The sequence below is a fragment of the Mustela nivalis genome (assembly GCF_964662115.1).
Source record: "Mustela nivalis genome assembly, chromosome: 14".
Taxonomy (NCBI): domain Eukaryota; kingdom Metazoa; phylum Chordata; class Mammalia; order Carnivora; family Mustelidae; genus Mustela; species Mustela nivalis.
This window is the reverse complement of record NC_139033.1, coordinates 89,972,660-89,989,793: the sequence shown is the minus strand read 5'-3', so window position 1 is coordinate 89,989,793 and position 17,134 is coordinate 89,972,660. Positions and strand designations below refer to the sequence as shown.

Here is a 17,134-nt window from a genome sequence, read left to right as displayed (position 1 = left end):
GGGTCTTCTTGGTTTTTATTAGTGCTTTTTACTTTCTATCTATTTTGTTGATTCTTTGGTTGTAAACCATTGGGCCTTATGCTTTGGTAAGTTTGTTTGTTTGTCCCCCCACCCCCGGAGAGGCATATCGTTTTTTAAGGAGCATGTGGCATAGTGTCATCACCATTCTCCTTTTTGTTTAGTTCATTCAATTACATTTATAACTGGGGCACCTGGGTGGCTTAGTTGGTTAAGCATCTGCCTTTGGCTCAGGTCATGATCCCAGGGACCTGGGATCAAGCCCCACATCAGGCTCCCCGCTCAGCAGGAAGCCTGCTTCTCCCTCTCCCACTCTCTCCGCTTGTGTTCCCTCTATTGCTTTGTCAAACAAATAAATAATCTTCTTTAAAAATTGCATTTATATGGGGGCACCTGGGTGGCTCAGTGGGTTAAGCCTCTACCTTCAGCTCGGGTCATGGTCTCAGGGTTCTGGGATGGAGCCCTGCATCGGGCTCTCTGCTCAGCGGGGAGCCTGCTTCCCCCTCTCTCTGCCTGCCTCTCTGCCTGCTTGTGATCTTTCTGTGTCAAATAAATAAAATCTTTAAAAAAATTTTTTTAAATCACTTTTATAATTACTAGTAATCTTTCTTTTATGCTGTTTAATATTTGTCCTGCTTTTTAAAAATGGTTTCTGTTGCTATTCCCTCTTTTTTCTATCCCTTTAGATCAACCAAGTTTTTAAAACGACCTTTTTTCCCCTCCACTAGCTAGTTTGGTATGACCCTCTATTTCTATTTGTGTGTTTTGATGTATTTAACTTTCACAACAAATAATCTACTCTTTGTTCTCTTCCTAAACAACCTATAACAATTTAACTTCCTAGTTTCACATTTTACTGTCCAGCATTTTAATTTTTTATTGCTACTCCAATGAGATATTAGGTGTCTTTAAAGATTTTATTTATTTGAGAGAGAAAGAGAGAGCCCAAGTAGGGGTAGGGGCAGAGGGTAAGGGAGAAGCAGCTTCTCACTAAGAGCAGAGACAGACATGGGCTCAATCCAAGGGCCTTGAGACCATGACCTGAGCCGAAATCAGATGCTTAACCGACTGAGCCACCAGGCACCCTGAGATGTTTGTTTTTATACAATCAGTATATTTTCTTAATTTAGTCACATTTACTCAGTTATCTGTTCACTAGTCCTTCATGCCTCTGAGATTTTACACGGAGGATTGTTTTCCTTCTTCCTGGAATACTTCCTTTGGAAGCTTCTTTAGTTACAGGGATCTGGTGGTAATGATCTCTGGTTTTGTTTATCAGCACACTTACACAGTTGTGGAATTTTCTGGTCCTCCAACTGTGATCACAGATCAGGAGCAGTCAGTCTTGTGCACCCCACTTCTCCTCCCAGCAAACATGAGGTTATGGTGTACGTCTCAGGAGACCTCAGACTGACATACTGCTCGTTAATGACACACAACCGTTCCGTGTGCTCGAAGAAACCCAGAAAGTGGGACGTATACAGGAAGCGATTCAGATACGGCACTTAAAACCGAGGGAACTCATGCTTTAATAGACACTGAAATCACAAAGGAAGGCCAAGTGCCTTAACAATTTCAATAAAAATATGAAGTTCTTTTTACATGGTAGATTTTCGTAATATAAAAAGTTTAATGCCATCTGGAAACTGTAATTTACAAAAAAAAAAAAAAGTCCACATAGGCCAAAGATGGCTAACACTGCATACAAGGGGAGGTGAGTGCCAAGTGGGGGAGGTGTCTGAGGAGGGGAGAGGTGAGCGCCTGTGTCCTTACATGGACCGTCTTTGAAAGATCTGTCGCAAACAAGGGCCCAGTCCACAAACCACATGTACAATCCTTGTAGGTAAAACAACAACATGTGTGATGAAAATTGGGCAATTTTCACCTTCTGCCTGCTTACTAAAAGCAACCAGAGTATTGCATGGTATTTTCTCTAAACTGAATTAAAACTAAGAAAGCGATGGTGGGAGGCGGTGGGACAGGAGCCTCACAGGGGACTTGCTACGGTGACCACCCGCTGAGACCTACTGGGACAGCGTGAGCAGGGGAAGGACAGTGTGCGCGGCCCCTCTTCCCTTGCCGAGACCCAGGGAGTATCCGCGTGGACCACGATGCGTTTCAAACGGGACGCAGGTGAGGACTTTGTTTCACTACACACTAACGTGGATCAAAATGTGAATTTTGGAGCTTGTTTTGTCTTGGTATTTTGATTTAACTGAAGTCAGTGAAGAAGCTGAGTGGTTTGCTGGTGCGGATTCAGACAGGATCTGCCCTGGCTCTGTGGTCCTACCAGGGTTCCTAGGAGAGGAAGGTTTTATTGCTCGTGTTGAGTGTATTGGCCTCTGGTGGAGCGGAACAGGGGCAGGACAGTCCAGTTTCCTGAGCTGAGAAAGAAATCTGGCCAGTGCTCTCCGCATATAGTGAGGAAAAGATCTTTTTGTAAATTTTACCCACATCCCCTGGCTCATTCCAGACAGGCCAGAGAGCCATGGGCCGTGCGGGAGGCCTCCGCTTCTCGCCACGTGGCTCGGGTGCCCACACATAACAAGTTTAACCACAACTTGCCACTCACTTTCCCTAGACCGTAGAAACGAAACATTCTAATTATGTTGTCTGTCCCCTACACCAGGAGTCAGCAAAAGGTCAGGCATTAGGTATTCTACGCTTTGTTGGCCACGAGGCAAAAATCAAGAATATGACGCAGATGCTGACAGACCAATTTAAACCCGTCTGATCCAGTCCTTTCTTGTGGCTCTAACAACCCCGGCCTCTGAGCAGACTTAGCTTGTGGGTCATCGTCTGCCTGCCCCTGATCTGCACAAAGAAGTCTGTGAATTAAACAGTCTCACGTCATTTTTAAGTGCACGTGTTTTTCAGGGGAGGAGCCTGAAAAAGGAACTTTGATGTGACGTCCGTCTCACTCATAAGGAAAACACCGACACGGACAGTAAACTTAAAGAAGTGGCAACTCTACGGTGATTTTCAGATCATTCCTACCATTTTTGTCACGTTTGCTTTCCTTCATCAAAGCTTCTATCTAGGACCAAAAAAAAAAAGAAAGGAAAAAAAAAAATCACACCAGTTGGTTTTCCAACATGAAACCTAAAACAACAACATAGTTAGGATAAAACCAGGTTGGGGGCCACGAGTCCTCCTCGCTGGCTTGGTAACCATGGGAAGCAGCAGGGGGTGGAGGGTGTGCAGAGGTGGGCAAACCGGTGCGCTCACAGGGGGCACAGACCCTAGGCCTGTCCTCCAGGGCTCCTTGGCACTTGGGAAAGAGGCTGAGAAAGGAACAGCCCCACTATCTACGTGGGTTCAGAAACTGACTGAGGTTTCGTTTTTGTTGCTGAGGACCTGATTTTGCTATCTAGACACACAGTGCTATAAACTTGCTGCCACTGGCTACTCTGGTACTTTATTACCGTTTCTTTGTACCCTCCTGATATAAAGAACCACACAGGTACTTGCTTCTTTATAAAGGATTTGTCTTCCAGTGTTGGGGTCAGGGCTAGAATGGGACATCCTTAGTGTCTTTTGCCATCATGGCTGCGGGGTAAAGGCAAAAACCGCTGTGACATAGCTGAGTAAATATTTTCCTTTCCTCTTTTCAGGGTACACAGAGGAACGGTATGTTTAGAAAGTGAGATCCTACCCAAGGTTAAAAACTCTCCTTGGAGGTCTCCTGCCAGGCCTTGCCTGTCTACTCCATGTGGTGTGGGACACTGCCTCATGGGGAGAGTGGTCAGGTTTTCGTTTTAGAATTATGTAAAAAGAGTTTAAATTCTCCCACTAAACTTAGTACTAATAGGACTTTCAGCATTTCATTTCTTTATAAGTTTATGCTCACTGCCCCCCCACCCAGACTACCGCTCGTCTCAGCTGGCTACAACTTCCATGTACTGTCACAGCCGGAGGACATGTCCGCCCATTTGTCCAGGACACTTTCAGGAATACGTGTTTCCTTGCTCAGCTGTAACTCGGACGGCAACCCCCCTCCAAGACCCTTGCTTCCAGGCCATGGACGTGAATGTGAACACACTGTGGGAAGGGAGGGGGCTGCTCCCGGCTCCGGGGAGGGTGCCCGGCCGCTAGCAGATGTGGGGTGCCGGAGCATGGGAGCTGGGGACAGACTTAGAGGAGAGAGGTGTTCGAGGGCTGGAGTTGGGAGAAGAGAATAAAATGAAGCAGCTGCTGAGGGATGGGAGCTGGAAGTTCCATTCTGGTTAAGTCAAGTTAGCTGTGGAAGTTTTGGGGTTTATTTTTTTTGGTTTTGTTTTGTGTTTTATGTTTACAAGGAAACTATTTCAACCTTTCCCCCCTCAAACTTGACAGTTACTTACGGATGACTATTCAAAATTGGACATTTTAAAAAATTTGAGCTTTTAAAAATAATAGCTATAAATGCAAAGTACTATTGATAATAAAACCGAGTTGTTTATCCATGTACAAAAAAGGTCAATAATGTTTTAAAAGCACAAAGTTGCATTTTAAATCGCAATTGCATAGTTCTAAAATGCCTGGAGAAAAGTTACATAAAATTATTAAGAAAATTCAAGTTTGGCTGACAGTGGGGCCCCACGGACGTCTCAGAGCTCGCCGGAGCAGAGCCGAGCTGAGGAAGGAAGCGCTGCGGAAAGGTGAGTTATTGCATTGCTACTGTGATGGGACCCGGATCAGGGGACGCTACAGTTTCATGACACATCATTGGCATTTTAAAAACCACTGTTTTTGGCTAATATCACACTTTCATGTAGAATTCGACGTAGATTTTATATATCCCACCCCCAACGAGCACCTGAAAGCCTTAAGAAAAAAGCTCCATCTGTATTTCTGTGTATAAAAGGTCCTGCGTATCTGCCTCTGAGCAAAATATGTGCTCCCTTCCCTCTGCCCACCCCGAACCGTGACCATTTGCGTACAAAAGTCCTGGTGAAGAATCACATCAAAGATGAGAAGCAGGGAGTTCAAGGTAAACATCGGGCAAAGTGTGTAGAAAACTGCCTGGGCCTCCCGTGCCAACCCCACAGAAGTCGCGGCTCCCGGTGAGCGGGGCCCAGAGTCGCCAGCGGCCGTGCGCGTGGGGCCCGCGCCCCGAGGCGCGCCCAGCGTGAGGTGGCTGGTGGTTGCGTGGGGTGACCCGCTCAGCCGAGGGGCTTGGGCCCCCGCAGCTGCTGCACCCTGAGTCCGCGGATACAGAAGAAGCTTCAGCATTTGGAGGAAGGAAAAAATCTTCCTGGGGACAGAAACTTGTAGCCGTTTCCAGAAGGCAGTCTGAGCGGGCGGGTGGGCGCCGGGGGCCCAGCGGGCAGGGGCAGCGTACCCAGCGCCGTGGTCTCCGTGCGCCAGTGGCCGTTCGGAGGGCCCTTCTGGGGCGCTTCTCCGGGTGGCTGCAGGGACAGCTCCTTCAGTTCCAGCTTGTCCACGCCTTCCTCCTTCTTGTTGTGCCGCGGGGACAAGTTGAGCAGGCTGAGCACGTCCCTCTTGGAAGTCATCGTGCCGGGGGCACCCCGAAATATTTTCACAGGTCCCGTGGGATGCTGGGGCGTGCTCTGCCAGAACATCTTGAGGTTGTGGACGGCCTGCACCTTCTCGTCGATGGCCGCCATCTTCAGCCTGTCCACGTCCGGGGCGTCGGCGGGGCTGGAGCGCGCCGAGCCAGCCGAGGAGTAGGAGAGCGCTGGGGATGGCGCGCTCCCGGCCGGAGACTGATGGCCCGAGCTCGGGGACGCGTTCTGGGGGGACTTGGAGATGTGGGCGCTATACGGAGAGCTGGGGTACTTCAGTTTGAAGAGCGGCTGGTCGGGGAGAGAAGTCTGGGAGTCGGAGCCGGGCGACGGGCGGCCGCTGTGCTGGTTGGGGCTGCCCTTGACGGACGCCTCGGAGGTCGTGGGGCTGCTGTATCCTGAACTCACCTTGGGGAGGGACGAGCTCCTAGCGGGGGGCTTTGGTTTCACGGGGACCGGCGATGGCTGGCTCTTGGGGTGGGAGAGGGCCGGCCTGCTGAATGCGCTGGTTTCCGACGCTCGGAAGACGGCCGCGCCGTTGGGCGCTGTGAGGCCCTCCTCGGGGCTGCTGCTCTTGCTGGCCTGGCCACCGCCCCTCTGCAGACGCTCCACCGCGATGAGATGACTCTGTGTCTCCTCTAGAATCTTCTGCGCCAACTCTTGCGGATCAAGCTTTGGGTTGCTTTCTTCTTGGGATTTCACGGTGCTGTCTGTTTCTGTGCTAGACTGGTCTGATTCTCCCGTGTCGGAACTGGCCAGCTTTCCCACCTTTTGGAAGGGGGAGTTTGGGCTGGGAATCAGAGTCATTTTAACTGGAGAATTGGGTGTGCTGACGCTCCCCTTGGAGCTTACGGAAACTTTCACACCTCCGGCTGGCCCCACGTGGCACTGTTTGTGATCTGGTGAGAAGCGCGTCTTTCTGGTTTCCTGGTAGGCCGCCAAGGGCTCTGTGCTGATGATGGAAAAGCCCTCGTATTCTTCTTCTTTGCTGCCGGCAGGGTGTGACTGGGGGGACAGCTGGCCCCGCGGCAGGGTGCATCGCTGTGGGTAGGTGTTCTTGGACCGGTCGTAGTCCTGCCGGCCGCGGGAAGCCCCCGCTTCCGATCCAGCCTCGGGCTTGGAGACGAAGCTCATGGAGGAGGCGATGGAGCTCAGACTGTACACAGAGATGGCGTCGGAGGCAATGCTGTCCGCGCCCGTGGGGGAGAAAGGGGGATGCTGGTAGCTCAAGGGCAGGGCGTTGGAGACTGACTGGGCCGAGGCCAGAGACTCCAGGGAGGATGAGCTATCAAGGCTGAGGCGCTTGGGCAGCTCAGTAGAATCTAAGACAAAACACAGGTGCCCAGAGGGCAATTAGAACGCCCTGTGGTTTACTCTTTCAAAATCGCAAGCAACCTCACAGCAGAGAAGCTGGCAGGGACCCGTGTGGGTGCTGCTCTCGCACGATCCGAATTTATGTCATGCTCCCGAAGCACACGGTCCTGTTGCAGAGAGTAAATGTAACTCTGAGCCAAGACACTTGGAGAGCGCCAGCCGGCCCCAGCCTCCTTCCGCGCCGCCTCCACCATGCTCCCATCTCACAGGACCCCACGTCGGCCTGGGCCTCTGGGGTCAGGTGGGCAGTCTGTGGGGACCCCTGGCCTAAACCCTAAACCACCCTCCATGCTTCAGCAGCTCCTCAGGGGCATTTACATTCACTGTCCGCATGGCCTTTCCTCCCAACCTTCTCTCAAATACTCCGCTCAAGTCTGTGTCCTCCCCAGTTCTCGTAAAGGTCTCCAGGGGCGTCTGTGCTGCCAAACCCAGCGTTCACTGCTCAGTTGTGCAGTCGGTCCCCACTGCCCTCGCTGACCACTCCTTTCTGGGCCCCCCATCCCTGGGACCTGTGACGGCCACTGCATACCCCACGCCGCCCTCCCCCTCGGGGCCTGCAGGCCCTTTTCTGCCTCCGAGCTGGCCTCTCCCTGAACTTGGGCCTCCAGTACCCAGCTGTCAGGGCAGCTTGTCTAATGGAGATTTCAAAATGGAGCATGTTCAAGAGGGAACTCAAACCCCCCTCCTCCTGCCACTTTCAATGTCTCAGCAAAAGGCAGTCCCATTCTGGCCTTTGTTCCGAAAAACAAGGTATCACCTTTGACCCCCCCCCCCCAAACTTTGTGTCTGACTGACATCCTTCAGCTCACTCTGCCTTCGAACCGCGGCCACGGGTCTGTCTCCACGTGGCAGCCGGCTTGGCCCTCCGAGAAGCGTGATGACGTGGCCGTGCCCCCTGCGCCCTGAAAACTGCCTGTGGCCTAAGCCCTGGGGCACCGCTCCTCCCTTGTTCGCATCCCGCTGCCACTCTCCCTCTGCACAACCTCACAGGCCTTGGCAGCTCCCCGACTCTATACCGCATGTGTTGGCTAAGCTCGTGAGAGCGGGGCTTTGCCCTCTGCTCTTCCCTGTCCTGACCACATCCTCTGCTTTTCTCCCCCTTACCCAAACGCAGCCAGGCTGGTCCTGGGGCGCGTGGCGGGAGCGCAGGGAGGCTGCTTACCAAAGAGCGCGAGCAGAGACTGCAGGGCAAAGTGCATGGTTCGCCGATTGGCTTGTTTCCCGGTTTTCAGGATGACTTCCTCCTGACCCACTTCACAGAGATCGAACCCTAGAGGAACAAAGACCATGAATCTCTGTGTCCGTGTCCCCGAGGGGAGGAGAGCCACAGCCCCATGTCCCCGGAATCCCTGCAGGCCCCTCGGCCAGCGCCCGGCCTGGGCTGCCCTGGGCCTGGGAGCTGCGCACACCCTCACCCCGATACCCGCAGGGCCCGGCTCCCTCCTGCCCCTTCCCGGAGCACCCGCTGCTCTCTGGCCCTGAGCTCTCTTCTCTGCAGCGCTGGTCCCAGTTCGTAGGGCTGGGGAATATGAGCTGCTCTCTCCGTCCTTTCCCACAACAGTCCACTGAAAGAAGACTTTAAGGAGGACAAAACTGGGCCACTCCACTCAGCACAGGGTCCAGTATGTAAAGGTGCTGCCTGGGAAGGTGGGAGCTTCTCAAGGGCACAGACGTGTGTGTTTGCCATTGAGGGCTTTGAAACCAGCCGGCTCTGACAAGGGAGAATCCGCCCTCCGGGCTGAGCCGCCCTGCAGGGACCAGACCCCGTTCTGCTAAAGCCCAGGGGGCCGCCCTGACACAGTTCTCCTGAGACTCCAGGAGGGCACAGCAGAGGGCAGGAGCCTCGGGGCAGGAGGCCGGCTCACCAGCTGCTGCCGCAGTGAGACTTCAGAGACCCCACCGGGTGCCGGCCCCCATCTCCCTGAGAAGAGCACAGGCGGACAAAGCCGAGCACAGATGCCATGGCCAAGGGCTTTGTCCGCTGACCAATGTATGGCTGGGGCGGGGCCTGGGGGCAGCCCTCAGCCCTGCACATGTGGCTCAGCCCACTCGACGGGACACTGAGCTCGGCCGGAACAGTGGAAGTGCTTGGTGCTGACTGCCAGGGGACAGGGCCCCCTCCCTTCTATGATGTGTGCTCCGGTGACAGGATCTGTGACACACAAGGCCGCCGTGTTCTGCATGCTGTGCAGTTTCTGACACAGTAGTCACCAACGGAGAAATGGGTCTTTTTATTCCCAGGCTGGGATTCTGAGGTCAGCCTGACACTGTCGTTCCTCTGGGAATTTGTTCACTCAATGAGCTACTTCAGACTTCTGGTTGCTGTGGGGTATTTTCCCCTCTGAACTCAAACAGAATCACTCCCTGAAAGCAACAGGAAGGTCTCCGAGAACTCAGCATTTAAATACAAATAACTAATTAATATAAAGGTTTTAGTTAGAGATCTCTCCTTTTACCAGGATGACGGATCGTTACTGCTCCAGCAGCACGGAGGTAATAACTGCCAGCCCTGGGCCGGGACGCACTGGTGCTGGCTGAGGGCTGGAAAGAGGAGCCTCAGAGTGCTCGGGAGTGAGGGAGCCCCTTCTCCAAAGGCTGGGCCTGCAGAGACTTTTCCTCCCCCGGTTTCAGGCCACGGGATTCAAGGATAACTATGTGCACACTGACTCATCCCTTGAGTATCGGTGGTTTGGAAAACACAGAAAAGTAGAGGCCATCGATGAAAATAACCCACTGTCCCAACACCAGGAAGAACCAGTGACACACCTGGAAATATCCAGTCCGCAGGCAAGGGGGCCTGCCTCTGTCACACCCATACGGAGGAGAGGTGTGGGCCCTGCCCAGGGAAGACCGCTTTGGCTCTGTCTTCCCTCACCTGTGCTCTGTGTCACTGTCCCAATGCCAGGCCTACAGCCCTTCCTGGAAGGGATAAGATCCCTGCTGCGTAGACCTGGCCTTTCTCGCTTAGTCCAGTTGCTACTGTCGGCCTTTATCTAGATAGAAATGTACTACGTGCATGGCAAGACGACTGCTTTAGGCCCACAGAAGGCAGCACACAGCACAGATCCCAAAGGTGGAAGAACATCTACTTGGATTCAGAGTGACTGTGGGGGCTGGGGGTTCCCCCATCAAAGGCAATTGAAGCCAGCCCTACGCTGACATGGGCTGGGAAAAGGCATCTGCAAAATGGGTTAAAAGAAAGGCCTAATGCTGTGAAATCCAGATTTCATGAGAAGAAAAACTGCTTGTGAGGGACCGGCTGGCCTGCCATGTAAAATGGCGGCTGGTCCCCATCACTCTGGATTGAGGCTGTGTCATCCTTCAAAGAGTCCCCACTCCCTGAGGTTAAGAACCAAAGGCCTCCCTGGGGCCTCACGGCCCACAGGACCTGCCCCACCTCTGCCTCATCTGTCCCCGCTGTGCCCTGCACCAGTGTGTGGGCCTGACACTTGTGCTCACCGACGCTCTTCCCTCGTCCTGGAGTTTCCTCCTGATGACACCCTCAGGCCCTCTAGGTCTTCCCTGGCTCCCTGCCTTCCGTCCCGCCAGCAATCACGGGGACGCCGGGGCTCCTGTCTGGGACGCTGCCCCCCTCCTGAGGGGCTCCCTCCGCTTGGATTACGTGTTTACTAGGTCTGCTCATCTTCCCCACTAGACTGAAAACCCTAAGAGGGCTTGTCCCCCGTCCTGGCGCACTGCCCGACACATCACAGGTGCTCAGAGGAAAGCTTGGGAAGTGACTGGCTCCCCTGGGAATCGCACCAGCACTTAAATAGGACGGGAGAGCAGCTCACAGCCTCTTGTGTGGTATTTTATCAAAAATGCATCTATTAAAGCAGCAATTTTGGCAGGAGCTGCCTCAGCCATGTTACATTCTCCAAAAAGGAAAAGTAAGTGTCGCAGATGAACACAGATTCTGGTGCCGGTGCTTCTAGGTTCCTGGCATCAAATCAGACCTGGTTTCAATGGCACAGTAAAGACCAACCTTGAAACTGTTATTTTATGACTTTTTTTTTCTTTAGCTTTTTAATCATGGCTGGACTCCCAATGATGCTGACATCTAGCAGCTTTCTATCAAGGCGAGGACTAGAAATGAGAGCACTGAAACCAAAATGTCGGGCGCTGGGACAAGGCAGGAGGGCCGTATGCCAAGTGTGCTCAAGGGCTGGGATCGCCGAGGCCACCATCTGTGGGGTGACATGTAAGAAAACACCGAGGCCCCGAGACTCTGCCAGCTTTACCCAACAGAAACGCGGAGAGATGGAGTTTTCACAAAAGGGAACTGCAGGAGGTGGGGAAGGACGCTCTGGCCTACCTAGAGCCGCCAGGAACTCGTGGCAGCCGGGGAGGCGCCACAGCTGCACGCTGATGGAGACCTGGATGGGGGCCGAGGCGAAGTCCTGCTCCTTCTCGCCGGCCTGCAGCTGAACCAGCACCTGGTGGAGCTGAGCGAGGAGACGAGCGTGAGCGTGCCACCTTCCCAGAGCCGCCTTCCCTCCGGCCCGCCTAGGATGTGTCCCCGCGTTACTCCTGTGTCATCCTCCCTGGTGACCTTAATGTGCATCACACTGCAAATTCCTGTTAAACGGTGCCTCAGGCCTGCTGTCCTGTCTCCTCTCTGGAGGCTGGGGTGGGGGGGTGTCACAGGGAGGGAGTGGCCTCGCCTCTTCCCTGGTGCACCCTGGTGGCAGGGGCAGGGACCAGAGGAGGGGTGGGGTGTAGGACCGGTCATCTCCATTTCTTTTTCTCTATTTAAGCCCCCCTGATGCTCTTGAGTTACATGGCGAAGAAGAGCCCAGCGTCCTGTCCCAGAGCCGCAGCGCTTGGGGAGGAGCCCGCACACCCACTTCGAGGGCCTGGGGCACTCCAGGACCCCCCGTCTACTCTGGGGCTTTGTGTGGTGGCTTCACAGTGTCACTCGCTCAAAGTCGCTTCTGCCCCTGCTGTTCTGGTGGAACGTGAGAGGTCCAATCGAGAACACGAGAAGGGTGCAGCAGGAAAGGGGGAGCCAGAGCAGAGGAAGGGGTCACCGCGGCCCGGAGCGCGTGGGGCACGTGCACACGGCTCTGAGCGACAGCACATGCGCCCGGGCTCAGAGCAGGTGCAGGGGACGCAGGGGCTGGGCGGGTTGAGGGTCTCACCTGACAACAGTTGCTACTTAAAGTCGTACTCACCATTCCCACCATATTTTTAACAGCCTTCGGCCAGCAGATTATAAGAAAAGAAAGAGAGAGAGAGAGAGAGAGAAGAGAGTTTAGACTCAAGCACAGGTTGTTATGCCACGAGCTGATCACTGCTTTAGGAAGCGCCACAGCAGGTCCGCGGTGGCTCCGACCGGGAGGGGAGAGGAGCGAGAGTCAGCAGGGACACACAGGAGAACAAACAGCCACACCAGGCCAGACGCGGGCAGGGGCAGCCAGGCCCTCCCTTCCTTGCCAGGAGAGATGCAGGGCAGGCAGGGCTCGAGTGGGGAGGGGACACAGAGGGCATCGAGAAGCCACTCTAGACACCAAGGGCCATGGTTCCAGAGTGACTCGAGAACTAGCCCACCACGGGCCAGCCCCTGGGGGCAGCCGGACATCTGTCTGCGACCCGCTGGAAGAGTCGGCAGCAAGTCCCCGTGATGCCACCAAACGCAAGAAGTCAAGCAGCTGGCTTTTTGGACTCAGGCTTGCCCTGCAAATGTAACTCTAACGTCCTCTGTTGCTAGAGCACAGGCTTCCAGCCCTCTTGGGCTCAGGATGTCTTTATATGCCATGTTCTAGAAGTGCCTTCCTGATTCTCTTCAACAAGGAGACGTAACACACTCATTGCCAAGTAAGCAGGAACTCAAGAAGAGGCATGTCATTGGGCTGGGCTCCGAATCCGGGCTGGAAACCACCCTGGGTAGGTGGGAGGCTCCAGGCACCACTCGGATTTTCAGAGGCTAATCCCAGACAGAGCAGCTTTGTTCCATTTACAATAAAATCTGATCAATAATAATGAGGTATGTCATTTTTTTCAAGTTCTTACACTATGAGATGACCAGAGAAAATTGCTCCGTGACCTTCAGGGCTGCTGTTCTAGCCAGAAACCCTCCCCCACACAGCGGTCACCCAGGGTTCACTGTGTCCCTCCTTCCCCTTGTTTCAGACCCTCACTGGCTGGTAGGAAGATTGGGAGCTCTGAGGCCAAGCTGGGAAAGGCCTACGTGAGGCTGAGAGTTTGAATCCTCCTGATTCCTGAATAAGACCTCCATTCCCCTGAAAGAAAGTCCGTGTATAGAACCTGCTGTGCAGTAGCTTGCGTTAGAGCTGACCTCGTGTTCACTGCTCTGCCTCCCTTGGTGGCTACTCAGTTTCAGGTGGAGTTCATCCCCTGATCTGGGCATAAGCATCAGGGACCCTGCAGGGGATCTGGTAGGTTGGCCCCACACCTGCAGGCTGAGGGAGTGTAGCTGTGACACTTGTCAACCAGCAGAAAAAGTGGGCGGGGGACGACAAGGTGCAGGAAGCCGCTGAATGGAGAGTTCAGGAAATGCCCCACTACTGCAGGTGACAGGGGTCTCAGGAGGCCCTACTGCTCTCCGAACCCAGTGCCCTGAACCCAGTGTCCCCGGACGTGTGCGTGCCTCGGGGGCTCTTTCGCCCCTAGCCCTCGTCTTTCCCGTCTAGTCACAGGGGTGGAAAAAGGTAACCAGACCGTGGCACTTGCAGATTCCTGTGTAGGCCCAGCTCTCCCTGGCGCCCAGGCCTGGGCTCAGCCGCCCTGGCCCAACTCACCCGACTGATGAGCTGCTCGCCCGTCTCCGAGGCAGTGATGAGCTTGCAGAGGGCTTGGAGGGCAGGGTTGGGCAGACCTAAACCAAACAGAAGGCAATGTCACCCAAAGGGGGCCCCGCACCCACAGCCCTGCTCCCTCCCTAAGCGAAGAGCCTGAGACACTCCACATCGGGGGCATTTCCAGAAGCTGGGGATAGCCAGGCTTGTGGGTCTCTAACTTGAGAATGGAGACAAGGGTCCCGGAGAAAGGCCCGTCCTTGAGGTGTGTGGTCACATCCCAGGACCTCTGCTCGGAGCGAGGCCCAGAAAAAATTGGCAACACCCGCAGCCTGCCTGAGCCCAGGTTCACCCTCCGCCGCCGACTCTGGCACACCTGGAGCTGCCAATGAAACGCCAAGGCAGCTGCTGTGTGCCCAGCGTGCCAGCCCGGGAGGAGGCAGAGTGGGGCCCGCGCCCTGCTTCCCGGATCGCCTCCAGGTCAGGGGAGCTCTGTGTCTGCGACTCCTTGCTCCTTCCCCACTGTGAGATCCAGCCTCCCGCCACCAACCGCCATGCCCATGCAGCAGCCCGGCCCTGCCCGCCCGGCTCTCACCCAGCAGGGACTGGATGGTGCTGCTGCACTGCTGGAGCCGGTCACCAGGGTCGGAGGTCGGGAAGAAGACAGCCGCCGGCAGGCCACTGGCCGGGGGGTCCAGCCGGAAGCCCACGGCAGTGAGCAGGGCCTGCCAACCGGGAATGCCGCCCACTTTGTTCTCCACGCTCTGCTGGGACGTGTACATGGCATTGCGCTGCCCATTCTGAATGCGCTGCAGGGACTTCTCCACCTGCAGGGGAAGGGGCAGTTGGAGCGCCACTCCGGTCACCGGCGTCTCTCCTGGTGGTTCTGCAGACATGCAAAGCCTCGGGTGTGAAGCTGGGGCTGCCTCCTGCCACCTGGGCGCCTCAGCCTTAGGACCATGGCCCAGTAGCAACGGCCCAGCTCGCAAGGGAGGGGGCGAAGGGGAAGGCTGTCCCTGTCCCAGCACCAGCAAGTCTGGGGGACTCAGAGAAGTTCTGTCCCTTTCCTGGCCCACTCCTCCCACTCCAGGCTCTCCTCCTCAGACACTAAAATCCATTCTCAGGCCAGGGCCTGCCCCAAACCATGGGATGGTTCCCCATCACTGGGATTAACTTCAGGCCCTCCAGAAGCCCTTCACAGCCTGCAGCTCTCCCATACACCAAGCAGTACCCATCCCAGGGCTGTGGCTGGCCATGCCCTTCTTCCCTAGGACTCTGACGCACCCTCTGTCCCACAGGAGTGGCCTCTGGAACCTAGGCCTCCCCCTCCACCTCCGATACCTCTCCCACCTGCCAGGGCCTAAACCCATGCCTGGCACCTGTGGGCTGAATTTTTAGAAGAAACCAGTAAGTCAGCTCCCCCCAGCGAGCCTTCCCCAGCACTTCCGGCGGCCCCGGGCCTTCCCCACCATTTCTCTCTCTAGGAGAAATCTCAGGTTGACCTGTGAGACTGCACGCCCTGGGGGACATCTTTCATCACTAGAGAGGCAGAAGAGTCTTCCAAGGTGTCACCTGAGGCTTTTCTTACAGTATAACCCTGGGATGCAGGGGGCTGACCTGCCGGCAGGAGAAAACGAGTGGTCCTGGGCAGGATGACCAGCCAGGGGGCTTGCCATCGGGGCTGAAACTCCTCGGAGATACACTGCCCAGGGTCAAGGGGTCCCATGGTTAGTCAGAAGGAGGTAAGAGCTGGTAAAGCCCATGGCCCCTGTACTTGCCCCGAGAAATGAAGCCAAGAAAGAAGTGACAACCTTTAAGTGTGCCTGAGGGGCCTGAGAGGCCTGGCTCTTGACCCGCAGCCTGCTCTTTTCTAAGAAAAGCAGCCTGGGAGCTGCAGCCAGGAAGGAGGGAACTCGGGGGTGACAGGGACCAGAATAGGTCCTAATATTGAGCAGCTGAATTGCTCTATGCCGTTTCCAGACACAGGTTAAAATCAGTTAAGAGAGTCTCCGCAGATTCTCAAAGTGCGTGAGCACAGCTACCCCAGAGCACGTGGCAGGGGCCACCTCAGGTGTGGCCTGAGAGCTGCCTGGGCTTCTCAGGTGACATCATTCCTACCCAGTCTCATGCTGATTTCAGGCTGACCCCAAGCCTAAGAGATGGACAGGACGTACCTACCACCTGGAGTGCGTGGAGCCCCAGGCCCAGGGAGTAGGAAGTTTGCCCCGCTGCGGGGATGTGCCCCTTGGGACCCAGCCCCCAAACTGAACTGACCAGCCAGAGCCTCCAGCCCGCTCCCCAGGGCCTGTGGGGGACTATCCCCCACGTCCTTCCTCGAGCTCTGACACAGCCATGGCGTGTGCCCCTCTGTCCCTCCAGGGGCAGTGGTTTGCTGGGGCTTTGCTGTTTGGGGGGCTCTGGAAGGAGTGTGGATGTGGCACGGGCTGTCCAGCCACACCACGTGGACCCCGAGCTGGGGCTGGGCAGGTCTGTCTTGCAGAACCCCACGGAGGCTAACAACTCTCAGGTGTCAGAGGCTGCCTTCCCGGTTAGCAAAGTAGAAGGGCGGAACACGTTTTCTTTCGCTGCCTCTCGGCTGGATTTGTAACTTCTGGACGTGTGTACCCTCACCCCCAGCCCGACCAAGCTTTGGACTGGCCACATACTGGGTTAACTTTGGACTCTTCCTCCAACCCGAAGTTAGGGAAAGGCCAGGGCCATTTGCCTTTAAAATATCCTTTCCCGGCCTCTAGAACCCTCCTGTGTGCCAGCTCTTTGCCTCTGCTCTAAGTCTCACTATAGCCTGGAAAAATGAGAATTTTTCTCCTTGCTTCCAGAGGAGCAAACTGAAGCTCAGAGAGCCAGGAGACTTGCCCAAAGCTTCATGGCCCAGAAACAGCGGCAGTGTGGGCCCCAGGACCTTGGCAAGGAGGCCACATCCATCACCGTGACACAAGTGCCTGCCACTCAACAGGCGGGCTCCACCTGTGGGTCCCCTCTGCCTGCATGTGTCCCCTGGGGATAGGGACAGGCCACAGCTCTTCTCTCGTGCACCTGCAGCCGGCTCACTGCTCTCAAGGGCAGAGGGCCCCGTGGGAGCCCGGGGGACAGGCTTACCAGGTGCAGCAACACTCGCAGGGCATCTCGGGCGCGCTCCGGATGCTGGAGGATCTCTGTGAGGGCCTGGCCGATGAGCGACGAGGGACTGTTCAGCTTCACGTCACTCCCAATGAGCATGAACCCTGCGAGAACACAGAAGGGCATCTCGGTGCCTGCCCTCCACTCGAGGGAGCAGCTCTGGCTAGCCCCCTCACTCCCTGGGGCCTCACAGCCACCCTGCCCCCAAGGGGGCCTGCACAGCAAAGCTGCTCCATGGAAAGGCCTGCAGGAGGGCTCTCTCACTGAGGGGACCCGCTCATGCGCTTCTGTCCCCTCCTCTTTAAGAACCAGCGCTTTTCAGGGCTCATAAGTGGTTTT

At 55.5% G+C, this 17,134-nt stretch overlaps 1 protein-coding gene across 7 annotated transcripts in view; it reads right to left on the bottom strand.

The window, feature by feature from the left end:
* Positions 1-1,523: 1,523 nt before the first annotated feature.
* Positions 1,524-17,134, bottom strand: part of TTC28 (tetratricopeptide repeat domain 28) — a 645,085-nt gene continuing 629,474 nt past the window's right edge. For 4 of the 7 annotated variants that reach the window (XM_082697968.1, XM_082697970.1, XM_082697971.1 and 1 more), the window contains 7 exons: positions 16,775-16,899; positions 14,253-14,484; positions 13,661-13,737; positions 12,074-12,097; positions 11,215-11,344; positions 8,062-8,169; positions 1,524-6,847 (listed from right to left, as the gene is read on the bottom strand). In XM_082697968.1, the coding sequence (XP_082554094.1) occupies positions 5,226-6,847; positions 8,062-8,169; positions 11,215-11,344; positions 12,074-12,097; positions 13,661-13,737; positions 14,253-14,484; positions 16,775-16,899 (2,318 nt within the window). In that variant the 3' untranslated portion in view covers positions 1,524-5,225. The remainder of the gene's footprint in view (positions 6,848-8,061; positions 8,170-11,214; positions 11,345-12,073; positions 12,098-13,660; positions 13,738-14,252; positions 14,485-16,774; positions 16,900-17,134) is intronic. The other 3 variants (XM_082697969.1, XM_082697972.1, XM_082697974.1) reach the window with 1 other exon arrangement.